This window comes from Mastomys coucha, unplaced genomic scaffold (assembly GCF_008632895.1).
Source record: "Mastomys coucha isolate ucsf_1 unplaced genomic scaffold, UCSF_Mcou_1 pScaffold22, whole genome shotgun sequence".
Lineage (NCBI taxonomy): Eukaryota > Metazoa > Chordata > Mammalia > Rodentia > Muridae > Mastomys > Mastomys coucha.
In genome coordinates, this window is record NW_022196905.1 from 27,522,045 (window position 1) to 27,549,054 (window position 27,010).

Genomic DNA, 27,010 nt, shown 5'->3' on the forward strand with positions numbered 1-27,010 from the left:
TACAGGCATATTCCACCACACCCACTGGCTAAGAGGGATTCTTACTCTTGGTTTAGAGTAGAGGGAATTGAAGTTCAAAGCATTAAAGCAACTGGCTTCAGGTCACGTAATTTGTTATGTCAAAGGCATGATTAGAACCAGGTCTGAGGGAAGGGAGGGAGCGCGTGCATCTAACTGTGCTGTGAAGCATCTGTGAGTGCAGGCCCTGGATTCACCAGCTGCTGCTTCCCTTAGGTCCTGGAGATAAAGATACAGTCAGTGTGTGGTTTGAATTACTGTTTTCTCGGTGACATAGTGTTGCTTTCATTTTAAAAACAATAAGGTTGGGTGTGCTCATCTCTGGGCTCTAATGGCCTCCGCTGGAGTCCAACCTCTTTTTTATTTCTCATCATGGAAAATGTGATTGTAGTTAGCAGTCAGTGGCCTTCACTGCATTAAATTCGTTTATTTGTTCAGTCATTTAGTGTGTGCCTCTGTGTGTATTTGCTCGTGTGTACACAGCATGGCGTGCATGTGGAAGTCAGGGGGCAACGTGTGGGAACTGGTGTATTTCCTCCCTCCATTTTGGGTTCTGCCTGTCGTCAGGTTGTCAAGTGTGGCAGTGAGCTCCCTTATCTGGTGAACTGTCTCACTGGCCCTTGGTGACATTTTCATACAAAAGTACTTACCTGCCAGTTTTGTTCTCGGCCTTCGGGCTCTGCCAGTGTGTCTAAGAGCTCTGGAGGTTTTAAAGGCTTGTATTCTGATTATGAAATTTTGTAAAACCATTGTAAAAAGTCAGAAAAGTCTAAAACGTCAAAATAAATTTGTACTCTGTTTTCTCTCCTGAATCTGTATATACTTATCTCTATACCTTTATTTCTATCTTTATCTTTGTCTAGATCTATATCTATTTATATCATCTATATGTCTACATCTGTATCTATATCAGTTTATGTATATACATGTACACATATGCACTTAAATGCTTTGAGGATCATGTTGTACATAGCTATTTTTGTGTTATTTTGAAACAAGATCTCTTGTACCCCTTGCTGGCTTTAAACACTGTCTCTGACCCCCGGCCCTCCTGTCTTCACTCTAAATGGCTGGGATTACAGGGGTGCCCCACCACACCCATCTCGCATTTGATTTATTGAGACAAGGGTTCTGATATAGCTTACCTGACCTGGCACTCACTATGTGCAGCTTGTGGCAATCTTCCTAGCCCAGTATCCTGAGACCTGGTATTGTAGGCATTGTTGGCAAACCTGTCTGTATGCTACTTTATTTTACATTTTATATGACTATCACCCATATTATATAAAATTTCCAAAGCTTAATTAAATGGCTATGTAATATTCCTTCATAAGTTTGAATCTTAATTTATCAAAATGCTTTCCTACAGCCCTGTAGTTGGAAACATGTTTTCCAGTTTGTCTCTGTTATAAGTAACACAATAGTAAATGGCCTAGTGAAACCTTACTGTCTGCATCTCTCATAGTGTTTTTCAGGCAGAGGTAAAAACAACAACAACAACAAACCCTATAGCATCCACATCCATGACCATCCGCATGGTATAGTAGAAGGAGTTCCATTTTTATTCCTAAACTAGAAATACCACAAATGTAAGAGAGACTCTACCCACTTGTGAACAACAAATATCAACACTGGAGCGGTTTTGTCCGCTTGATAGAATATAACCAAAACACTAGATAGATGACTCAGCAGGTAAATGCCTGCTGTGCAAGTGTGCTGGCTAATGTTATGTCAGCTAGGCACAAGCCAGAGTTATCTGAACAGAGGGAACCTCAACTGAGAAAAATGCCTCCATACAATCTGGCTGTATACAAACTATAGGACATTTTCTTAATTAATAATCAATGGGGGAGGGCCCAGTCCATTGTGGGCGTTGCCATCCCTGGGTTGTCAGTCCTCAGTTCTATAAGAAACAGGCCCAGCAAGCCATGGGGAGCGAGCAGTTGGCAGCCCTGTCCATGGCCTCCGCGTCAGTTCCTGCTTCCAGGTTCCTGCCCGGTTTGAGTTCCTGTCCCGGCTTCCCTCAAGGATGGGCTGTGCTATAGACGTGTAATCCAGACAACCCTCTCCTCCCCAACTTGCTTCTGGTTCTTATGTTTCATCATATCAATAGAATTCCTAATTAGGACAGCGAGTATAGGGCCTGAGTTCAGATCCCTAGCACCCGTGTAAAATCTGCCACACACTTCGCTCCTGTAGACCTGGTACTAAGGGTAGGGTGTGGGTTAGAGATAGGTGGATCCCTGGAGGTCACTGGCCAGACAGCCTGATCATGTGATCTCCTTCGGTTAACTCTTTTTTTTTTTTTTTTTTTTTTTTTTTTTTTTTTTTTTAATGTATTTATTCTTTGGGGCTGGGCTTTGAATTTGCACCAGTGCTGAGGAGACCCTCCTGTTAGCTCCCTGGCAGACAGTCTCTTCCCGGCTGCCTTTGGAGAAAGACGCAGAACTGTCAGCTCCCTTGTCAGCATTGTGTCTGCCTGCATGCTGTAATGAAAATGAACTAAACCTCTGAAATAGTAAGCCAGCCCCAATTAAATGATTGCCTTGATAAGAGTTGCTTTGGTCATGAAATCTATTCCTAGCAATGGAAACGCTAAGACAGAAACCCTGTGAGTGTATTTAACATGGTGAAGCCTTTGCACAATTCTGTAGTCATCACCATCATGTAAGAATTTGTACTGGGTAGAAACATTGTGAGTCTATTTAGTATGGAGAAGCTTTTTCACACCTCCGTAGTCTTCATCATTATGAAACTATTCATTCTGGAGAGAAATGTTATGAATGTCAGCAATGTGGTAAAGCCTTTATATTGTTGGCTCCACTGAGTTTCAACACAACTCAAACACCAGGACAATGCAAAGGATAAGAATTTATTGGAATCAAGTCACTAGTGATCAATGAGGGCCACAAAAATATACTCAGAAGTTTATCTTCAAAGCCCCACCCCACCACTACCTTGAGCCAGAAAATTATATAGCTTTGAAACATGAAAACCACAAAGTCCTGTGCCAAGTCACAGCTACATTTTCTCCCCAGTCATGATTTTTTTCTGCTGAATGAGTCAATGAATGGTGATTGTCTTATCTTTTTACATCATTGATGTTTTGCCTGCATATATGCCTGTGTGAGGGTGTCAGTCCTCTGAAATTGAGTTACAGTCATCAGCCGCGTGTAGGTGTTGAGATTCAAACTCAAGTCCTCTGGAAGAGTACTCAGTGCTCTTAACTGATGAGTCATCTCTCAGCCCTCTTTTACTCACATGCGACAATCTGTCACTAACTATATAACTAGGCTGATTTAGAACTCTCTCTGCAGCTTTAGGTAGTCTGGGAGCATCTGCTTCTTCGAGTATTGGGATTTCGGTCATTCTCTGTGGTGCCCAATCTGGGAATCCTTGAGTCCCATCCTTGAGGAGTTAAATTATTTGAGGAAGGAATCCCCACAGGCTGCTGAATCACTTCAGATTTCCACTGGAAATGTCTAATAATTTGTCTGTGACCCAAAACCAACTTTGAAATCTTAACTCTAGTTTAGTGGCCCTGGGGTTTCAGAGGTGGGATGGTCCAAGCTTCTTTTAGACCACGTGCTATAGTCTGACAAGTGACTGAAGTGACAGTGTCTCCCATTGGGTGGGATAAATGCATGGTTACAGACCTCACCTCTGGAACTCATGGTTACAACTCTGCAGATACAGGACAGGAGTTTAGAGGGAGCTTTTTTTTCCACCCCAACCTTGTCCACTTGACTTTAGCACTCTGTGTAGCTAGAGTCTACTCCCCAGTTGATCTCAAAACAAGGCTGAGATGTGATGGCTTTGCCCAAGGCAAGCACCACATATCTCATTGTGGGTGAAAATCAGCTGGAGGGATTTGTTGCTCTAATTCAGTAAGTCTGGGTGGTAACTGAGACACTGCAGTTCTTAGAAGTCCCAGCCAGCTGATGAACCCGCAACAGACTCCGAGGAGTTCTGGTCCTGGGAGTCCATTTCCAGGGCTGAGTTAGGCATTGGGGGCATAGTCGTTAAACTATGTCTGGTTTTGATCCTGGAGACAGGTGCAGTCTCATTACTTTCCAACTCTAATATTAACAGCAGGTGAATGCTGAGTTTCCTTTGGGTGTAAGTGGGTTTCCCTTAAAAAAAGGGGGGGGGGAGCTCACAGGAAACCATTCAGTTTGTGCCAAACCCCAGAGGGACTGAAGTGCAAGTTTTAATGGTAGAGTCACTGTACTATGGAAAACTGAATTGGTCTTATCAGGAATCTAAATTGCAGAGAGAGTCAAGCTGTCCTTGGTAAATGGTCCAAACGACTGAGGGGCAGTTCTTCCCTTAGTGATGGGAATTGGAGGGACTGGGACTTCTGCCAAGGAGCTAGTACTGAGAGGTGGGGTTGAAAGAGTTGGTTTTTCTGCTAAGATCTCTTTTCCTGGCTTGCAGATAGCTGTGTCTTCGGAGTCTTCATATGGCCTCATTTTGTACGTGCATGAGGTTGGGGGCTGCAGAGGGGAGAGTAAAAGATCTCTGGTGTCTTCTCTTCCTTTTATAAGGACATCAATCTTATCACCGGGCTCCACTAGCATACTCCATTTAACCTGATAAGCTTCACAATAATCCTGTCTCCAGATAAAATCATACAGGACTTTAGGCCTTGAGATAGAAATTGTCTTTAAGGGCGGTCAAGTAGCTGTCTTCTGGGGGCGAGATAGGAGGAGGAAATGGATGCTAACTAGGGATAACTCCATGGCAGTCATTGGTGAGCCATCATCTTGGCTCCTGAATAACTCTGTTGTAGAAGTGGGGTTCTCAAGTGTTATAAGTACCAAATGGTATGAGAACAAGAATTCCAAGTGCAAATGTGAAGCTCAAGCAAATTCGTGCTAGAGAAAGTTTGCCTTGAGACCATAGGGATTTATTGCTAGGCACGGAGCTTACAGGAAGACTGCTTAGTAGGCCCGTGGGAGCTGGCGGGAGAGAGGACCCAGGAAACTATGACCATGGTAGAGCTGTGCTTTGCAGAGGTGACTGAACATGTGGGTGGGCGGGAGTGACTTATGGGAGGGAGAGAATTGAAATAATATAGGAAAGTATTATAAAGGCTGGTGAGATGTAGAGCCACCAAGCCTGAAGACTTGAGTTTAATTCCTGGGGAGCTACATAGTGGAAGAAGAAAACTGATTCCTGCAAGGCATGCTGTGGCCTTCCTGTGCACATCACAGCGCCCCAACGACGTGCATACATGCTCATACATTCCCCTCCTCCCCCCACCACCACATGTTGCATAGTCCTGTTGGGAGACAATGGCAGACAGCCAAGAGTGATATAGAAAGTGCTAAGTGGAGCCCCACGCCGGCTGGCCTCATCGCTGAGCTGACAGGTGGACCTCATATCTCTCCATCTCTTGGTTACCACTGCCGCTTGGTTACCACTGAAGTGGGCTTGAGATCCTTTGAGTGGGGAGGAGAACGCCACCTAAAACTTCAGGGCTTCTGGGTTCAGCAATGGGATTGGGAGCACTGTTTAGCCTCTGTCTGTGTTTATAATGGTGACATGGAAAAACTATTGCGGGATGCCAAGCATGAATCTGGATAAGGTAGCTCCAAGAGTTCTCACTATGACAGCCTACCTTACTCCCAGACATCACAAGCCATCAGCAGAGCAGAAACAGACACCCATACAATTGGAAATAAAAAGAACACTCTTGAGGATGATTATACTGAGAGAAGAAGAGAAGTTGAAAATGTCTTGAATAAAAACTCAGATCGGATATAGGGTTGGTCAAGTCATCCCTTGAAGGTGTTTTCTTTTTAAAAATACCGGAAGCCCATGGCTACTCTCTGTGCAAGGAACAAGAGTTATGAAGAAGGGATGGTCGTTGTCTCTGCAAATTTTCTGAAGGTTTCCCTCAGTCTCTGTTGCCAGCTCATCCTCTGGCCTTTGGATTAGGGATCCACATCGGAAGGTGTCTTGCAGCACCTTTGGTGAAGAATTGGATCTGACTTTTGTCCTCACTAAGGATTCGTGTCTGATAGCTAACTGAAGAGCTAGCACGATCCATGGGTGTCTGCACTACATGTATTTGTTTTCTCTATAGCTGCGGCACTCCCGACTTAGTGAGACAGAATAGACTCTAAAATCATGACCTGTAATTATACCTATAGGATCAATTAATAAGCATGTAAGACTGATGATGCCTGTTGTAGCATTTATTGGTAAATTTTCTTTGAATATTAGATATAAATAGTGTAAGTAATTTTAGTAAAGTAGTAATGACGTATTTAAAAATGATCTGTAATTGTAACCCAATTAAGACACTTTATACTTCAAAAGAAGTAGAAAGTGATATTAAAATCATTAAAGGGTTTGACCAAAAGGAGTCAAACCCTCCTGTGGGGGTTGCAATCCTATTACATAATAGAAAATGCTACAAGGTTAATTGAACAGGTGCAGGTTATCTGTAAAGACCTCTTGCTATGCGAATTAAGTAGCAGGTAGGGGCTAATGTTACCCAAAATCCCACTGAGTGGTCCCCCATTACTTTGTGGATGAGGATTACAGTCTGGCGGGCAGCCACTAGCCGTAGGTGTTAGTTTTGTTGAGGGTACCTTTATCCTTCTGCTGGATTTAACTCCATTGTTTGTACTTAAAGTTTATGTGCTTTAAAATCAGCTGTATTATAAGCAAATCTGTCTACTTTAAAAGACTGGAAATGGAAAAAAAAACTTTCCCAAATTAAAAAAAGAAAAAGTACTAGCTGTCAGTAACATGGTAAAGAAGGTCAGAGCTTTGTAGAGGATTGGACACATGCTGTGGAGTGAGGGTGGGGTGGAGTCAAGAACAAACCCAAAATGGTGTTCCTTACATAATGGACCTAGCCCGTTCCCAGCATAACTCTCCTGACTGTATTTCATGTTTCTCAGATCACAGTGAGGAGAGGGTGTCTGGACAGCCAGAGGTGTGGGAGGATGTTGGAGAAGTCTCTTGAATTTAAGAGTGGGGTGTCTCAGTTAACAACTTCTGATAATTAAGCCTTCAGTCGCACAGCACCAGGCTTAATAATTACTCAGGGGAGACATTATGAATGAGCACGTGATGGTTCAGAATCAGGGATGGGATAATTCAAGCATCTTCTTGGAGCAATTTTTTTTCTTTTTTTGGAAAAAAAAAATCTGATTTGGACCATTTTAAAGGATTTTTTTTTAAAAGATTTATTTATTTATTATATGCAAGTACACTGTACACTGTAGCTGTCTTCAGACGCACCAGAAGAGGGCATCAGATCTCACTACGGGTGGTTGTGAGCCACCATGTGGTTGCTGGGATTTGAACTCATGACCTTCCGAAGAGCAGTCAGTGCTCTTCCCTGCTGAGCCATCTCACCAGCCCCATTTTAAAGGATCTTAAAAGGAGGGGAGTCTGGTTAAAGTTGAACTATTATCTTCATCAACCTTTGATCAGAAAGAGGTGGCTATTTTAAATATAGCCCCTTGGATTCATTTGTAAAATTATTTCTTTTAGTTATTTTTTTTAAAAACACAGTTTCTCTCTCTCTCTTTTAAAATGATTTATTTATTTATTATATGTACATATACTGTAACTGTCTTCAGACATTCCAGAAGAGAGCATCGGATCCCATTATAGATGGTTATGGAGCCACCATGTGGTTGCTGGGATTTGAACTCAGGACCTCTGGAAGAGCAGTCAGTGCTCTTAACCACTGAACTATCTCTCCAGGCTTTCTTTTATTTTTTTGAGATTATAATTTAGTTACATTATTTCCAGCTTCCCTCCAAACAATCCCATGTTCTTTATCAAATTTATGATCTTTTTTCATTAATTGCAGTTACACGCATGTATGTATGTATGTACATGTATGCCCCCTGCCTAGTCATTCTTGAGGAATGACCTTCACATGGTCAGCCTTGATTACCCTTTCCCTCATCAACCCCACCCACAAAGGCTGCCAGCTTTGTTTCTAAACCATCACTGTCCCCTGCAGTCCCCAAGCTGGTCTGCACCTCATCTAGGCCCAGCCATGTCCTCATCCACATGCAGAGATGGTCTCTTACTTGTTACATCTTTTTTCTTCACCCCAATATTATACTCCCTGCACAATTTAGAACAGTTCTTAAAAGCAAATTAAATATCTTTTTTTTTTTCTCTTCATAAAATCCTGTCATTCCTGGAACAGAATCTACTGTCTGGGCCACAGCGCAGCCCCTCCAGCCCCTCACACTGCCCTCTGCTGTTCATCGCCCTCTGGCCGCTCTGGTCTGTCTGCTTTACCGTGCACTCATGCCCCCTGGAATGCTATACTCTGGTGCTCTCAGTATGACCTCTGCATGGTGACCGTCACTATCAAGTCTCCATGCTGCGCTGCTTCCCACAGACGGGGTTTCTTGGCTGCTCCTCATGGCTGCTGTGTCCGGCTTGGTGTTACCCCTCTGGCTTTTTTCTTTGGGGTTGCCTATGCCTGCTGTTTTGAGGTCCAAGTGTGTTGTGAGCAGAGGCTTTGTCTGTGTAATTGGTAGCTTGATTCCCTTGTCTAGAGCAAGACTACACATTCAGTAGGAGCTACATTGACATTGGCTAGGACAGTGAATGAGTGAACTTTCACCCCTGGCCCTTCCTGACCCTTGTGACATCACTTCTATCTGGGCTTTCGTGAACCTCCCGTTGCTTTGACTGGTATTTGTCCCCAAGCACTGGCTGCCCCGTGCTGGAGATGTGGGCTGGTAGTTGGAGACATTAGAGTAGTTTCTTGGAGTATCTTCCTGTTTTGGTAATGTATATTTTGTTCCAGATTTAGAGACATTAGGAGAATATCTCATTTCATCTAATTAGTAAAAATGGAATAAAATACAGATACCCCCCAAGCATGGTTCATCTTTTGGAGTGTAGGTTGCTGTGAAAGATTACTGATATACACATTATCTTTTACAGTAGTCAATAAATTGCAGGACATTTTCTACATGTAATTATAAAAGGCTAGAAGACTCCGCCCAGCTATAGGGTGGTGCACTTGTGAGGCAGGCCGGTGCCTTAGCCTCCCTCTGCTCTGCTTCCATGATGAACACCACAACCAAAGCAACTTGCAGAAGTAAGGCTTTATTTGGGTTTATGGTTTCAGTGGATCAGAGTCTGTGATGATAGAGGGAGTAGGAGGCAGGAACTGGACAGGATCTGATCCGAGGGCAGGAGCTGATGGCTCATGTCTTACACCACAGTCACAAAACAGAGTGAACACTGAGAATAGAGAGAATGTAAACTCAGAGTGATGGCTTCCTCCAGGAAGGCCACCCTGCTAAACACTCCTAGTCAGTGCCACCAGCGAGGGGCCAAGGTTTTAAATATCTGGGCCTATGGAGGCAGTTCCCAGTAAGTTAAGTGTATCAAATGTGTCCAACTGATGGGTTCATTAGAGCGTGGCTTCATTAGAACTTAAGGAGTGCAAGAGCCTTTTCCTGTCTCAGTTGACTTTTTTTTTTTCCTTTTTCTTTCTTTCTTTTTAAAAAAGATTTATTTATTTTATGTATGAGTGCTCTATCTGCATTACACCTGGGTACCAGAAGAGGGCATCGGATCCCATTACAGATGGTTGTGGAGCCACCATGTGGTTGCTGGGAATTGAGCTCAAGTCCTCTGGAAGAGCAGCCCATGCTCCTAACTGCTGAGTTATCTCTGCAGCCCCTCCCTCCCTCCCTCCCTCCTTCCCTTTTTTCTTTCTCTCTCTTTGTTTCTTTCTTTCTTTCCTTCTCTGTTTCTTTTTTCTTTCAAAAATAAATTGACATTCTTTTAAAATTAAAAAAATTTTTTTTAATTATGTGTGTCTGTGTGGGACTGCACATATTGTGTGTTTACAGAATAAAGAAGACATAGGATCCTCTGGAACTGGATGCTTATCAGTTGCCAGTGTGGGTGCTGGGAACTGAACTCTGGTCCCCTGCAAGAGCAGCCTGTGTTCTCAATTGCCAAGCCATCTCTCTAGATCCTTGGTTGACGTTTTCTTCTTTGATTTCCATTCACAGACCTGTTTTCAGTTTCTCTGTCCTATCCCCCTGTTCTTGGGGTTCTAACATCCACTCTTCTAATCTGTTTTCTCACCTCCTGTCAGATATATATGTGTGTTCTTGAAATATGCAGTGGTTTATGCGTGTTCCTGGGGCATCTCCAGGACCTTTGTGGAAAAAAAAAAATCACCATGTGATGTGCATTAGAGAGTAGGCATCATTAGTATTATCTTGTGTTATTTGTGAGTGTATAAAACCCAAGCATTTAGTGGCTAGAAACCACCAGCTCTCCAGTCCTTCTTGACAAGGTGCCGAAGGCTCAGAGGCTTCCAAGTGATTCCCACAGGAACATTGCCTGCACGCACAGAGAATCTGTATTAGACAAGGCCCCCTGCATAGGCACCTAGTCTGACCCGGGATAGACAAGTGAAAGGCTCAGCCTTGCCCTCAACCTGACAGCCTCACAGGAGACTCAAGGGCATCCTGGTGGCTGTGGGACAGTTCGGAATCTGGTTCTAAAAAACACGCGCAAAAGACACACACACACACACACACATGCACACATGCACGCACGCACGGGCGAGCTGACTTGCAGGCTCGTCTCGTGGTTCCTCCACGTTTCTCTTTGTGTTTGTATCATTTCCCAAGTGCCCTTGCCTGCTTTGGGAACTGGTTCAGCAAATTTCAACAGCCAAGTTCTCAGCTGGCCTCTGATTGCTGACATCCCTTCACTTGACTAACATGTCTCTTCTTGTGTTGGCCCAGCCTCCTGAGAGTCCTCCTTATCTAACTGTATTATTTATTTGTTTTATTTATTTATTTACTTATTTATTTGTTGTTTCCAGATTGGAGCCTCTCTCTTTGCCAGTAACATTGGAAGTGGTCACTTTGTGGGGCTGGCGGGCACGGGAGCAGCCGCAGGCATTGCCATGGGTGGCTTCGAATGGAACGTGAGTAGCATTTGGGCCACTGTGTCCTTGGGGTAGAAGGAGCTGGTATCAGTCCCCTTTTCATTACTAAAATGAAATGTTAGGGGCAGGTAAACTTTATAAAGAAAAGATTCTTATTTAGTCAGTGGGGTTGAAGGCTGACATTTGAGCAATACTGCAGAGACTTCTGTGAGGCTCCCTCTGAGCTGTGTGGATGGCAAATGATGGAGGGAGTATTTAAGAGAGGAGAGTGCATCAGCATCACCCAAAGCAGGAAGATGGTGTAGATAGAACCAATACTGGCTTTTGTGACATCCCCCACCCCCAGAAGTCCCATTAGAATGACACCAGTCACTCTGTGAGCTGTGCTCACAAAGACCGCAGGCTTTCCTTGGGCAATCTGCTACCCAATGAACTAGTCTACCACCTTCCTCCTTAAGGACTAAGCTTCCCATATGTGATTATAGCAGTCTTAAAAAACGGCCAGTTCAGAGGATCTTGAGGCATCAAGGAAGCCTCAGAACCACACTGGGCACAGATGGGGGGGATCTCTGACTCCAGGAGTTTGCACCTGAGCAGTCACAGGATTCCCCCTCTTTTCCATTGGTTCTAAAAGAGGAGGTCTCGTCTAGCAATGCTGGAGGTTGGGAAATACTACTGTCCCTCCCTCTTCCTCCTCCCCTCCCTTTTTCCTCCCTCCTCCTTTCCTTCCTCCCTTCTTTCCCTCCCTTCATCTCTCCCTCCCTCCCTTTTCCCTTTCTTCCTTCATCTCCCTCCCCTCATTTCTTCCCTCCTTCCCCCCTCTTCCCTCTTTCTCTTGTCTTTCTTTCCTCTCTTCCTTTCTTCCTCTTTTTTTTGCCTTCTCCCCTTTCCTTTCCTTATTCTCTGAATGGTACTTTGTTCCTTATTTACCAGGGATAAGATAAAAGAGAGCTCTGAACTCTAACTGGGGTCTGGGCTGTGCCGATAGGCAGCATCCTGAATTTTCTTCCACTGTTGCTCATATGCTTTTGCTGTGTGCCAAGCAAGTACTCTAAGAAATTGTCCTTAGGAAGGAAGGAAAGAAAGAGGCAGGGGATTTTTCTATAGCAGTTGAGGGTCTCTTGAGAGAGGCAGAGATGGGCCAAGGTTTCTTCTAATCTGAATTTACCTGTTTTGGCTGTAGGCCTTGATTTTGGTGGTCGTGCTGGGCTGGATATTTGTCCCCATTTACATTAAGGCTGGGGTAAGTAGCTGCCATTCCTTAATCTTCTCTTGTCAGCAAATACGCAGGTGTGAACTTGATCCTCTTGGAGGCCAGGGTACTTGATGGCATAAATGACAGAGACTAATCCAGGTGGGTCTGCTTTCATTCCCAGATTTAAAACAGCTCCTGATTGCCTGCAGGGGCACCCAACAGTCCCTCTGGCTTTACTCAGTCCAGATTCATTACACGTCCATCTAGGCAGGTCCCTAAGTGACCCCCTCCTTAATTCCAATTCCCATGAAAGATCCTGCACCATCTCTGGGGGTGTTCTTGCCTTGCACTGTGGGCTCCCTCTCCCTTTGCCTCAAGAGTCAAAAGCGAAATGAAACGGTGCCTAATCCAGGCGTCCGTGTCTCTGTCTCTCTCACCTGCTTGTATTCACAGGTACTCAATTATCTCCAGTCCGAGAGAACCCAACAGAGTGAGGGTCCGCTGGGCGGACTCCCACATTGCACTGCTATGCTCTTGATATACAGCTCTTCCCTTCCTCCTTAGAAGGGAAGCGATTGAGAAAAGCAACTCTCTCTTCTTCATTTATGAGCAACTTCACCCCCTGTTTCTGAGCATGCGGCTGATCAAACATAGCTGATGTCACCTCTTTAATGACATATATTAGCACCTCTGACATATAAGTGTGTACACTAGAAGCTAAAGGTGGCATAGGGCAGATTCTGCAGGCTACCCCTTCTGCAGGCTCACTGATGGCTGGTGACACGTTGGTCCCAGAAGACAACAGGCTAAGGGTCTAGGTTGGAATTTGCAGAAGGGAACTAGCAGAATGTTTGAGAAGGCCTGCAAAGTGACTGTCATATTCAACCTGGACAACTTATCAGTGCATTGGCTAGAGGCTACCATTGTCTTATTTACAGTAGGTGCAATAAATATAAACATACACACACACACACACACAAACATAGGCACACAGAGAGTCAGACACACAAACACAAATGTGTGTAGGCATGCATCCATCTTCCCCAGGGCAAGCGTCTGTCTCCTTAGTTATGTCCAGTCATCTGTTTATTAGAAAGCATGTGCTGATTTGGCACTTTTGATGTGTTGGCCTCCCTACTTCTACTGCAAAGGATTTGTGGAATTGAAATAAGCAAATGGCATCTGGCTACTGTGTGGACTCCCTGGGCTAATAGGGGTTGGCTGGTTGTGTGTGTGTGTTGCTATGAATTCCTGACCACAGTTCCAAGGAGGCTCTGAGACCAGGATGGGATCCCATTTGCCCTGGGCTTTCTCTTCACTTTGGCTCCATTTCATCCCATGCAGGTGGTGACGATGCCGGAGTATCTACGGAAGCGGTTTGGAGGCAAGCGGATCCAGATCTACCTTTCTGTTCTGTCCCTGCTCCTCTACATCTTTACAAAGATCTCTGTAAGTGCAACCCCAGCGGCGGAGAGGCAGGGAGGAGGAGGGAAGGCTCGCCATTGGCTCATCTTCTGGGGGGGCGGGGCGCCGGAAGGGAGGCTCGCCATTGGCTCATTTTCTCATTATCCCGAATGTGCTGTTCCACCAAGAAGCGACTGTAAGTTTCTGTGGATTTTGTGCTTTAAGCCTTCTAGCTTCTTAGGGGAAAGTTTTATATTATGCACCAAGGGGCCTGTGGAGCTCAGTGGGACTCCTTGTCCTCCACGGTGGTGCAAGTTGAAAATATAACACGCTTAGGAGAGATGGCAGAAGTTGCTCCGAAGTGAAGATTAAAGAGGGATTGAGATGCCATCTGAGTTGTCATTCTCTCCATTGGGCATATCCAAAGGAAATGGAAGCAGCATGTATAAGAAATACCAAATGTCCATTAGAGGCTGGTTTACAACAGTCAAGATATAGAGTCAACAAAAGTTCTCATCAGCAAGTTGGTAGGTGGACACGGTTCAGCCTTAGAAAGAACTCTCATCACTTGGTGAACATGAAGGCTCATTACATTAAATGAAATAAGCAAGCACAGAAAGACAGAGGCCCACTCACTTACATGTGGATTTTAAAAGTTAAACCTATAGAAATAGACTTTTTACATGTTTTTTTTTTAATTTAAAATTTATGAGTATGGTTGTTTTGCCTTCTGACTCCTGCTGTGTGTGTGTGTGTGTGTGTGTGTGTGTGTGTGTGTGTGAAAAAGAGAGAGAGAGAGAGAGAGAGAGAGAGAGAGAGAGAGAGAGAGAGAGAGAGAGAGAAAGAGAGAGAGAGATTTTATCTCCTGGAATTGGAGTTACAGATAGTTGAGAGGTGCCATGCAGGTAATGGGAATTGAAACCAGGTCCTCTGGATAAGCAGTCAGTGCATACCACAATTATTTTTTCTCTATTATATTTTCCTCTAGTCTGGCATTCATGTAAAAACTTAAGAAATTAGATGGTTTGCCTTCTTAGTCTGTATAAAAATTCTTTATACTACTCCAGACTCCAGATCCCTCTCAGGTGCATTACTTGCAAGCATTTCCTCCCATGCATATACTATCTTTTCCTTTTCTGGACGGTATTCTGTAATGTACAGAGGTTTAACACTTTGGCAGAATTGTCTATTTTGCATTCGCTGCAAATGCTTTTGGGGATATGTCTTAGAATTTGCTGTAAAAGTCAAGAGAATTAAGATTTATTTCCATGCTTTCTATTAAAAGTAAATAAAATTGTGTGCATGTGTTTGTATAAATGTGTTTGTATAAATGTGTATGTTTGTGTGTGAATGTGTGTGTGAGAGAGAATGTGTGTGAATGTGTGTACATGTGAATGTGTGTGTGTGTGTGTGAATGTGTGTGTGTGAGAGAGAATGTGTGTGTGAATGTGTGTGAATGTTTGTGAATATGTGTGTGTGTGTGTGTGAATGTGTGTGTGTGTGTGTGTGAATGTGTGTGTGTGTGAATGTGTGTGTGTACACCCCAACATGCATGGAGAGCAGAAATCAGTTTGTTTGTTTGTTTCTTTGTTTTATTTTTTGAGACTGAGTTTTTCTATGTAACGGTGCTAGCTGTCCTGGTATTAACTCTGTAGACCAGACTGGCCTCAAATTCACAAAGATCCTGCCTACCTTTGCCTCCCGAGAGTCACCACTGCCCAGAAAATGTCTTCTTATATTGCTCCCCACCTCAGTTTTTTGAGACAAGGTCTCTCAATAAATGGAGAACTCGCCACTCAGGTAGACTGACTACCCATGAGTCCCTGGGACCTGCTTGTCTCCAACCCTTGCACTGGGGCTATAAACACATGTCTACATTTTACTTGAGGCTGAGGGATTTGAATAAAGGTTCTTGCCTATGCATAGCAAGCACATTTATTTCTGGAGCCTGCTCCCAGCCTTCCTCTTAAGTGTTATCTTTTATTTTCTAGGGTTTGATCTATTTTGAGTTGAATTGTGTATGGTATGAGGCAGGGTCCATGCATTCCTTTGTATGTGGACACTCAGTTCTCCCAGCACTGTTTCCCCATTAGAGATTTTGAACCTTTCACTGATGAAGCTCATAAGACTGTACCTTAGGAGTTAGGGCTAACAACCAGAGTTGTATCCGTCTTTACACCGATTTCTGACACACATCAATGATGCACATGGCTGGGAGAGGTTTGATTTTTGCCTCCTTGTTCCCTTTCTCTCTTCCAGGGTTAGTTTTTAGTTACAAAGTGCTAGGGGTGCTGAAGATATCAGGGGGAGCTTCATAAGGGAGGGAAGGCACCAATTAAGAAGAGAAGAACGGGTGTAAGCAGCAGGGTTGGGGTCGGGAGACACCCTAAAAGGAATAGGATGCTCAAAGGGAGTCTGAGTGTAGCTGCAAGCCGTGAGTGCATGGGAAAGGGAACCGACCTCCTTTTTGGAGGTCAGCATTCCCAAGCTCACGGTTCAAGCTGGTCAAAGTCTATTGGCTGCAGTTGCCATGGTACAGGGACTCTCTGCCCTTAGACTGGTGTAGGGACAGTCACATAAGTAAACTAGTGCCAGCCCTGGTTTTTTTCCTGCCCACCTTATCACCTCTCCCACCTTCTGGTTACTGATTAAACTTCCTAGGACTTAGAGCCCCCACATAGTCAGGGACCAGTCCCTTGCAGCCCAGCAGGAATGAAAGGGTTCAGTCTCCAGTTGCCACCTTTTCCCACAGTTTACAATTGAATTGTATACAGTTGCAGGCTGATCCCTGAGTGTGATTTCTGAGCTTCCTTGCTGGAGGTTCCAACTAATATAATACTTGTTTCACCCATTGATTGAACATCGATCTCCAAGTTGTCCTGAAAAGCACACAGGAGGATACCTGTGCTTCCCAGTTCCCACGAGGGACTTTGCCCACTCTGTCTCTGGGCCACATCAGAGTCTGGCAGGGTTGGGGAGATGGCTCAGTGTGTAAAAGCACTAACCTGGAGCCCTGTTCAGGGAGAGAAACGAGAGGGATCCTGCCTCAGAAAGTTGGAAGGTGGGAATTGACTTGGAAAGTTTTCCTCTGACTGTCCATTACATGGACATGCATCACGGCCATGCACACATGTTCACACACATACAATCACACAGCCGGTATACAGACACCCAGCTGTCAAACACTGTCACTAAAAGCTGTCTAGGTTCAAAGCTTGTCTCACATTCTGCCCCCTGCTTAGGTCAGATGAAGCCACAAGAAGAGGGAAAGGGATAAAGTGCCTGATTCTGTGGCCTAGGCTCAAAGTGACAGATGGGCAAACTGTACACGGAGGGGACAGGCTTTGTGAGGTCCCACAAGAACAGAACTGGGTTTCCTGGCACGCAAATCTTTGACCTGATGCCCTTTCTCTATATGAAACTTTCATTGCTCTAGAGACTAGGTCAAAAATCAGACTGCAGGAAAAATGGAGAGGTCTCATAGGGCACAGTGTAACAGAACGGCTGAGAAAGGCTCTGGGCAGGTCGTGTGGAGTAAGCATCTCCTTCAGAGTGGGTTTGTGACGATGGTGAAGGAAGGGCATGTGTGCAGAAAAGCAAGGACCTGTCCCTATAAATTTGATTAACTTTATGTTCACTTTGGGTCATATGATGGCATTTTTTGAAAAATTACAGTGATGTCAGCTATACCTATTGGGAGCCCAGTGTTCCCAGTACAGGGCTCTCATAGACTCAGAGGTAGCTCCCAAAGCACAGAGCTAAGGTTTTGGTTTTGTTTTTTTGTTGTTTTTTGTTTTTTTTTTGTTTTTGTTTTTGTTTTTGTTATTGTTTTGGTTTTTTGAGACAGGCTTTCTCTGTGTCACCTGGCTGTCCTAGAACTCACTCTGTAGACCAGACTGGCCTCTAACTCAGAAATCCACCTGCCTCTGCCTCCCAAGTGCTTGGATTAAAGGTGTGCCAGTGCTAAGGATTTATATTAAAAAAAGACTAACCAGTTCGTGTGTGTGTGTGTGTGTGTGTGTGTGTGTGTGCCTGTGTTCCTGTATGTGCATGTGTGCACATTTGTGTGCTTGTGTGTGTGTGCAGTGCACTGGCACATGTGCATGCACAGATGGCTTGTGACAGATGAGGGCAGAGCCAGGATGGCCTTGTGAGACTCATATCTGGACAGGGAATAACTAAGGCCTCACCAGGAGGGATTTGGGAGGATGTAGGGATTCAGTAGGTGTGTGGTTGGTAGAAGAAGAAGGCAAGGGGAGTTGCAGGAACAGGTTGGCAGCCACAGAGCGCCTCATTTGCGGCTGCCATCTTGTCACTCTATGAATTTTATTGGCTCACTTGAACACCTGCCACATCAATCTGTGAGAGGCATTTTGTTCTGTGAGATTTCCTGACACGGTGTATCTCATTCAAATATGTATAATCAGTTGAGATAAAGCTTCAGATTTTATGAATCACATGACAACTGAACGTCCTGGTTTCTGTTTCCCAGAGCTGTTATCAGAGATCACTGCTGCAATAAACTTTTTACAGCAACCCCACTGTACATTTCGGATCCTTGGGTAAAGATAAAAGCTTTTGCTTCTGCTTAACGTGCGATGCTTATGGCCTGGGCTGTTCACTTTGACAAATGGAAAGAGAAATTTGAGCAATGAGGCTTCTCCATCTGAAACCTCATTGTCAGGCATGACTTACCAGGCACTCAGATATATCTTGGTTAGGATCAGAATGGGCAGAAAACACACACACACACACCACACTCACATTCACACAAATATAATCCTAGGATTGGGCCAGGCATGGTGGTACATGCCTTTAATTCTAGCAATCGGAGGCAGAGACAGGAGGATCTCTGTGAATTGAAGGCTATCCTGATCTACATAGTGTGTTTCAGGACAGTCAGGGCTATGTAGAGAGACCTTGTTCCCCCAACCCCCAACCCAAATCCCAGGCTTTTAAACTTCTGAGCGGAGGCCATCTGACCTGTCTAAGGTCATATGGAACCTCTGTCACTCTCAGAGGTTTCCCAGTGGGGTTCATGTTTTATTGCTCCACAAGAGTTCCGTGGATACAGTTCAGCCCACCTCTCAGAGGGATGAGAATAATGCTCTTGGGTTGACTCCAACCTTTTATAAATATTTTATTGGAAACCCCACAAAGCACATAAGCCCATGTTCTTATGCTGCATTTGGCTGGGCTCTGCTTTGGGCAGATGGCTTTGACAAGGTGATAAGGTAGACTAGGTTTCAGTGCCTGAAGCCTTCCCCTCCCCCATTTGTGAGTGTGTGTGTGTGTGTGTGTGTAACTGGAGTTGAATCAAGGGCCTCATATAAGCAAGGCCATCACCCTGCCACTGAACTACTTAACTTTTTAAAATTTTAAATTAATTTTTTTGAGACAAATTCTCACTTAGCTCAGGCTAACCTTGGACTCTGTGGATCTTGAGGTGATGATCTTTATGCCACAGTGCCCCTAGCAGTTGGGATGATAGGCCAATGCTACCATGTCTGGCTTCCTACCTCATTCTTTACAGAAAAAGACAGTCAGCTCTTGGCTTGGAAGGATGTATTTAACTTTGTTACTTAAAGTTGATTTTGCTTAGCAGTATTGAGATTGTTTTCGTCCTCTCTTCTTGTCTCTCCCCCTTCTTCCTTCTCTCCCACTTCTTCCTTTTCTCCTCTCTTCTTCTACTTTGTTCCTCCCACTCTCATGTCCTGGCTTGCTTCTCTCTCTCTTTCCTCTTGGAGCTAATAGTATCTTAGGAAAGAGCCATCTGGGATGACCTGTGAGATGCAGTGAGGATATGGGAGGCTGCCTGTATATTCTCTAACTCATCCATCATTTTTGTAAGTGAAAAAAAATCCTGCCCAAAGCATTTCATAATATGAAAGTACAAAGATTAATATAACTAGCACTTTTATATTTACCATGCAGACTTTATATATCTAAGCAATTTATTTAAAAAATAAATAGCTGGGCAGTGGCGGCACATGCCTTTAATTCCAGCACTTGGGAGGCAGAGGCAGAGGCAGGCAGATTTCTGAGTTTGAGACCAGCCTGGTCTATAGAGTGAGTTCCAGGACAGCCAGGGCTATACAGAGAAATCCTGTCTCAAAAAACCAATAAATAAATAAATAATAAATAAATAAATAAATAAATAAATAAATAAATAAATCAGGACTTATCAATATGTATTCTTGATCTCAGTTCCAGTCTGGAAAAGTTGATACTCTCTTGATAGACTCTTCCAATCTAAGACTTTATATGTTTATATATACACATACATACACATATAAATATAATATCAATTAAAAATCTATTGTTTTAAAATTTCTGCATCATCTTTGAAAGTGTAAGGAAATAATGACATTTAAGAATTTTAGGCAGGGAAAATTTCCAGTCCTATAACTTACACGCAAACACCTTCATATTTTGGTCTTGTCCATGTTATATCTATCGAGTTATAGATATGCACAGGTCAGGGGCAGTACATTGGCCTATCACATACAAGGTTCTGGATTCAGTCTCCAAAACCATGCAAGCAGCAGGCATGCTGTCCGCATGTTACCCTTTACACCTCTAATTTTGTTAATTTGGATCTTCTTCCTCATCTCTTTAGTTAATTTGAACAAGGATTTGTCAATCTAATTGATTTTATTAAAGAGCCAACTCTTCGCTCCATTGATTCTTTGTATTGATTTTTGTCTTTCCATTTTATTGATTTCAGCCCTGAGTTTGATTATATCTGAGTTTGATTACATCTGAGTTTGCTTATATCTGAGTTTGATTATATCTTGCCTCTACTCCTTTTGAGTGTGGTTTGTCCTTTCTTTTTATCTTTTTTCTTCTTTCTTTCTTCCTCTCTCTCTCTTTCTTTTTTTCTTTGTTCTAAAGCTTTCAGGTGTGCTGTTTTGTTACTAAATGTGAAATTTTTTCCAATTTTTTTGATGTAGGCACTTAGGGCTATGAGTTTGCCTCTTAAAACTGCCTTTATTATTCCCTGTAAGTTTGATATGTTGTGTTTTCATTTTCATTCAATTCTGGAAAGTCTTTAATTTCTGTCTTGACCCATTTTTCATTCAGGAGTGACTTGCTCACTTTCTGTGAGTTTGCAAGCTTTTCACTGTCTGTTGTTGTTGATATCCAGTTCTGTTTTGCTTGTTTTATTTTATCCTGGAACTCACTCTGTAGATCAAGCTGACCTTGAATTCAAAGTTCTGTCTGCCTCTGCCTCCGGTGTGCATCACCAGGGTCTAGAGGACGTCCAGTTTTAGTCTGTGGTAGTCAGATAGGATATAGGGAGTTTTAATCTTTTATCTGTCCAGACTTGCTTTATGGCTCAGTATGTGGCCAATTTTGGAGACAGTTCCTTGAGCTTTAGAGAAAAGGGCATGTTCTTTTGTGTTTGGGTGAAATGTGTAAATATTTGGTAGGTTTATGATGTCAGTTATAATCTGCATTTCTCTGTTTAGTGTTTGCCTGGATGATCTGTCTATTGATAAAAGTGGTATATTAAAGTCATCCACTACTCTTTCTCTCTCTCTCCCTTCCTTCCTTCCTTTCTCCCTTTCTTCCTTCCTTTCTTTCTTTCTTTCTTTCTTTCTTTCTTTCTTTCTTTCTTTCTTTCTTTCTTTCTTTCTTTTTTGAGACATGATATCTCTGTATAGCCCAGGCTGTCCTGGAACTCACTCTGTAGACCAGGCTGGCCTTGAACTCCAGAAATCCACCTGCTCTGCCTCCCAAGTGCTGGGATTAAAGAGTGTGCCACCACTGTCCATCTGAATATTGTTTCTTTTATGAACTTGGGTGCCCTTGAATTTGTTGCTTGAACTGTTTGTGTCTTCCTTAAACTCCTTGAGTTCTTCAATGAGGCCATGATTGTTCTTTTAAATTCTGTGTCCTGGGGTTCATCTAGGTAACTCTCATCTGCAAACTCTCCTACAGGACTGCTAAGTTTTGGAGAGAAGATACTGGCTCTATCTTACATATTGTTTATATTTTTTGATGACATCTGGTATATGGATTTCATTTGTTAGTTCTAAGCCTGATATGGACAGAGCAGGCTAGACAGAAGAGATGACATGCTTAGGGTTGGGTCGAGAGGTTGAGAATGGCTTTGGTAGAATGAGTTCAGGTGGACAGAGGGGGCTGGGCTGTGTTCAGGATGTGTTTCCAGGTCCAAGCTTGGTGTGTGGTGTAGACCTGGCAACAAGGGGCCTGCGACTTTCGGAATAAGTAGGGAGTGTCTTGGTAGAAGCTTCGAGATCATTTGTGGCAAAAGCAGGGAAGGCTAGACTAGGCAGAGGCACTAGATGTTTGGTGGGTTCTGGAGAAGTTACCATGGAGGTCAGCGACTTTCACTTGAATAGACCTTGGAAAGGGCATGGAATATCTGTCTGGTTGGAGGAGAGGGATGCCATACAGAAGAGACTTGTGGTTGGTGGCAGGTAGAACAGGTACTGGTGGAAACTCAGAGGTTGGCTTTGGTGTAGGCAGGTTGGCCAGAGTAGGTCAGGGCACCTGATGCTAGACCTGGCAGGCTGTAGGGGAGGGCAGGGATGGCCCTGTCTACATTCTGAACTAAAATATAATCACACCACTTTCTATTTCTTTTCTTCTTCCAATTCCTCCCAAGTCCTTTCCCTCCAACTCCTTCCATATCACCCTATAGTGATAGTCTTTTAAAAATTATCATTTGTTATTACACACACACACACACACACACACACACACACACACACACACATTTGTCTGTATAATGGATGCATAAATAAGACAGAAACAATGGCAGCATCAGTACAGAATGCTAACATAGAACAGGAAAAGTCTCAAGGGTTCCATTCCTAGACAACAAACTTAAGACAACTGCTGACTGAGAGAGGGAGTCATTCCCAGGGACAATGATGATGATGATGATGTCAATAATGAACTTGATTGTCTGTTCAGTACAAAATGATCAGGCTTGAAACCATAGCTGGGCAAACATCAATATACTTTTAGATACAAAAATATTTATTAAATTACTTAATAAATTAAAACATCAATTGGACAGCTTTTAGAAATTGTAAACATTTCTATAATGAGCACATATTTAGAAACTTTTAAGTGTTTTTTCTACTCCTAAGTGGTTATCTTTTCCAAAATCCTTGAGATTTATAACTTTTGTTTATAATAAGCCAGATGTTTATTGATCTTGTTATTGCCAAGCAGATATCTCAAAGATGAGGAAAAAGGACTTCAAGTTGGATATATTTCAGGCAAAATGCCAGAAAAATTCAACAATGTAAAAAATAATAATTTGAAAACGTATTCCTTAATTAACTAGTTCTCTTTATCTTATATTGACAAAGATTGTCAACATATATTCTAAATGTTCTGAAGCTCTCAGAATACTTCCCTTTCATTAGTATAATCCTAAAATCCTGGATCTTGTAATGTATGTCACTGGTACCTTTTCTTGAGCCGTTCATGTATCCTGTCCTACAGTAATAAAGCATCTCAGTGCCTGGTGTTGAACTTGGCGCATTGTTGAGTCTCTGACCTCGCCCCTCTCTTCCCCATGAGATCCGAGTTGCTCTAGTTCTTTCTGTGTGGTTTTTAGTGCTTCCAGTGTTTTGTGAAGTAGACAGGCTTCCCTTTGATGAGGAGAGGAAGGTCCTAGTCCAGAAGCTGAGGCTGATAAATCAGCAGAGCTCCCGGATGCTGTTGGGAGCATGTTAGGAACCCAAACTGAGACTTTGAAATTCATTATGTGTTCTCTGTGTATCCTTTAGCCATTTTGAAGCCTTGTATATTCTTCAGATACAACATTTTGTCTATTTAGCCTAGGTTTTCTGTTTCTAATTCTTTCTTTGCCCCCAAGGCTTCCAGTTTCTCCTGTAGTCTCTTCAGTTTGTTTCCCTGAATTTCTCTTTTCTGAGCTGTTTCAGATCGCTGTAGTTTATCTTAGCTTGATTATCCTTTTCTCCTCTCCCCTTGATATGGAATTTATGCTGCTCTTCCAACCACTGTATCTGTTTTTCCTCCAGTGTCACAGAAGAGCAAACTCAACTTCTCAGCTTCCAGTTGCGCTTCTTCAACTTGGCCTCTTAAATGTCCGCATTCATGTTTTACTCTCTCAGCTATTTCCTTCATCGTTGTTCATTAGTTTGAATTCAGCGGGTCAGTCTGTGCGCCAGTGAGGTCACGTGGATCTGCAAATGGCTGATTGGCCGTTTCGGTTCAGAATTTTTCTTTTTCTTATGTTGCGTTTTCAGTAGTCACCGTTTCTTGCTGAAGTCTTAACTTTTCATCTCGTAATGCAGTAAGACTTTGAACCTTCCTCAGCAGCTTGTACTTTTGGTATTAAATCTTGATCTCTTTCCAATAAGAGAACTTAATGGTGTTCAACATCTGTCTTGAGAGTTTCATTGTCTGACAGCAATCCCCAAAGCATAGGCAGAAAGGAGCAAACACCAATACCTTTTTGAGTATCAAAATAATGCATGCTGTGTTAATCTTGGTAAACTGTAAAATTCCCTGGAAAGGAAGAAAAAAAATTCCCAGGGAAACACTGGAAATTGAAGTGAGTAGAGAGAACTAAAAACCAATACTAGAGCCTTCTAAATAAAACAAGTTTACTCAGCTGTGGTCAGCTATAGTCACTTAGCTATGGTATTCTTAGTAGGAATTTTGGGGTCCCCAGGATAGAATTCATGAGTGGAAGAGTTTGTACTAGCTTCTCTCTCCCTCCCTTCCTCCTTCCTTCCCTCCCTCACCCTCCCTCTCCTCAGATCTTTCTGTTTCAATTCAGCAGTTTCCTTTATCTGTGCTGGATACAAGTAGCATATCATAAAATTAAGTTTTCTATTAGCCAACACTTAAGGATCTGCACCTGCGAGCATGCATGAATAGCATCAGTATATGGATTTGGGCATTAAGTTCTCAACTTAATGACACCATAGCAGAAGGCAGAAGGATATGGGAGGGGACCTAAACACTGTAGGGTTCTGAGCAACTGCAGTAGAGTAAAGATGGGGCCGATGAAAACTGTGCGTGCGTGCATGTGTGTGTGTGTGTGTGTGTGTTGGTCCCTTCCCAAGGAGTCTAATTGGATTATTTTGCATATTTATAGAATGTATTAGATATTATGCAATAAAAAAATCTCACACACTCACTCCATGGAGAAGTCAAATTTCTTTACCAAGATGCCTCTTGCTGGTAGCACAGCATTTTGGTGCCCTCTGCTGTTGTAAATTAGAAACTGCACACCATCCGACCAGGTAGCTTTCTTAGATAGGAAGAATTGTATAAAGAACATAGTGAATTCAACAGTATGAGGGGACAAGTCCTTTGAAAATCACACCAGACAGTGTAGACAGAATCACTAGAAGCATGTGATAGGCCGTTGGTGTTCTGGATGAACTCCTTTTGGGCCAGGCAGGTAAAATTAAAATCTTCCTGAAGAAGTTGGTGAGTGGGGGCTGGGTTTCCCACCAGCAGATCTGAAGTATTAAGACTTGCTTTTGTGGATAGAGCTTTATAACACTGTGCACACAGATGTGTAAAAGCTAGGAGTTACGGCTAAGAGCAGCAGCTGATGTTGATGTTGATAGACTCTTTCATAGTTAAATGTTTGTGAAGCATCTTGTCCCATGATCCTCAGCGAGGGATTCAGTGTATGGTACTAAAGATGAAGGGACATCTTGTGGGTACTTTCAATTTGCTTAATCTACCATTTCATAGATTTTTTTTTTAAAAAATTTTGACCATAGAGTCCTTCTTGTAACATGCTAACTACTAGTATGAATAAAGCTTGCTTGGAAACACAGGAGTGTCCCGTGTCCAGATAACTTCTCTCACATCTGCCTCTGCCTATCTTCTCTCCTCACAGGCAGACATCTTCTCTGGGGCTATCTTCATCAATCTAGCCTTGGGCCTGGATATATACTTGGCCATTTTCATCCTGCTAGCAATCACTGCCCTTTATACAATCACAGGTGAGTCTATTCAAGAGAATCTGAAGCTTGAGTCTGGCCCAGCGTTAGTCACTTGTGAAGGATGAAGGAGGTAGGGTTTGAGAATGGCTGTTTTCTTGGTCTCCACTGCAAGCCATGTGGATGAATGTTCTGTGAGAGCTCCCGTGCTGGCTGGCTGGACCAGTTGGGGCAACATTTCACAATCACTCAGGAAGAACTTGGCTCTGAAGGTTGTGGGACAATGTGGCTAAGCTGGGAAAGTTAGAGGCATGCCAGGTGCAAAAATAGTCAGACAATGTGGCAGACACAGTTGTGGCATGGCTCAGAAGCAAGTTGAGCCAGCAGATAGTGGAAGAAGGTGGTTACTGGGAAGTTGTTGGGGAGAGAAGGGACACAAAGAGCGATGGTATAAGAGGCTCTTGGAAGCCTCAAATTTAATGCGACTAGATTGGGAGCCATTTTGAAATGGGAGAAAGATATGCAAAGAGGTTTTGGAATAAGATTTGAGGATAGCACAGACATTGGTGTCCTTTGTAGGAATGGAGGGGAAGGCTCAACAGTGAGACTCCGTGCTTCATGGGGGAGTGCTGCATGGAAGAACTTAGAGGGACTAGATTGTAGTACATTTGTCTGTCTCATGCACATGCGTGCGCACAAGCATACACACACACACACACACACACACACACACACACACACACACACACACACAGAGAGAGAGGTGGGGTGTCCTGGCTTCCATCTCTCTAACATTACAAAGTAAAAAAAGAGCAAGCACTCTTTGGAGCCATGTCCTAGTTTGAAAAGTTCACAGCCAATACTTTCTTCTCAGAAAGACCTTTTCCCAGGCCTTTGCAATGAAGGAACATTGGTGAGAAGCTAGAAACATTCTGAGTAGAAGGACGTTGTAACAGGATCAGGGAGGGAAGGGAAGGTGGGTCGGGGTGGCAGGGGTGGGGGTGCTTCTTGGAAGGTGCACTGTGGTAGAAGGAGCATCGTGGGTAAACAAAGGGAGCAAGTGGTGGCCACTCCCTCCATGTGATCTATTGTCTTTTTTACCTGCTTAGGGGGTTTGGCAGCTGTAATCTACACGGACACCTTGCAGACCGCGATCATGCTGGTGGGCTCTTTTATCCTGACTGGGTTTGGTAAGTGGAGCTAGGACTGGCTAGGGAGGTGCGGGCAGAGGTGTAGGGTTCTGGGAAGAGAAGAGCGAGTCTGGTTTGCCTATCTGCATGCTGTGCCTAGCTCAGGGCAGTGGCCCAGCCCTGACTGACCACCCTGTGGGAAGCACCTTGTCCCTTGTTGGAGCAGACCCAAGGGACACTTGAATTCCCCCTTTCACTCTCTGTAGCCTGGGCCAGTGGTCCCCAGGGTAGTACTCTGTTTCTGCGTTTGCAGAGAACCTGGGTAAAAATGAATAACTCCCCAACAAGTGGCACAGATTCGCATATTGTATGCTCAGTGTGAAACTGTACCTTGTATACATTATGATGTTAAAAGTCCCATGTTTGTGCA

The 27,010-nt window shown here is 43.5% G+C and overlaps 1 protein-coding gene and 1 pseudogene across 1 annotated transcript in view; both read left to right on the forward strand.

Moving 5' to 3' along the window:
- Slc5a1 (solute carrier family 5 member 1) overlaps positions 1 to 27,010 on the forward strand; it is a 66,621-nt gene that overhangs the window by 19,563 nt on the left and 20,048 nt on the right. Inside the window, exons 3-7 of the mRNA XM_031337868.1 lie at positions 10,871 to 10,975; positions 12,120 to 12,179; positions 13,476 to 13,580; positions 25,408 to 25,513; positions 26,560 to 26,640. Of these exons, the coding sequence (XP_031193728.1) occupies positions 10,871 to 10,975; positions 12,120 to 12,179; positions 13,476 to 13,580; positions 25,408 to 25,513; positions 26,560 to 26,640 (457 nt within the window). The remainder of the gene's footprint in view (positions 1 to 10,870; positions 10,976 to 12,119; positions 12,180 to 13,475; positions 13,581 to 25,407; positions 25,514 to 26,559; positions 26,641 to 27,010) is intronic.
- Positions 1,947 to 6,014, forward strand: LOC116070675 (annotated as a pseudogene).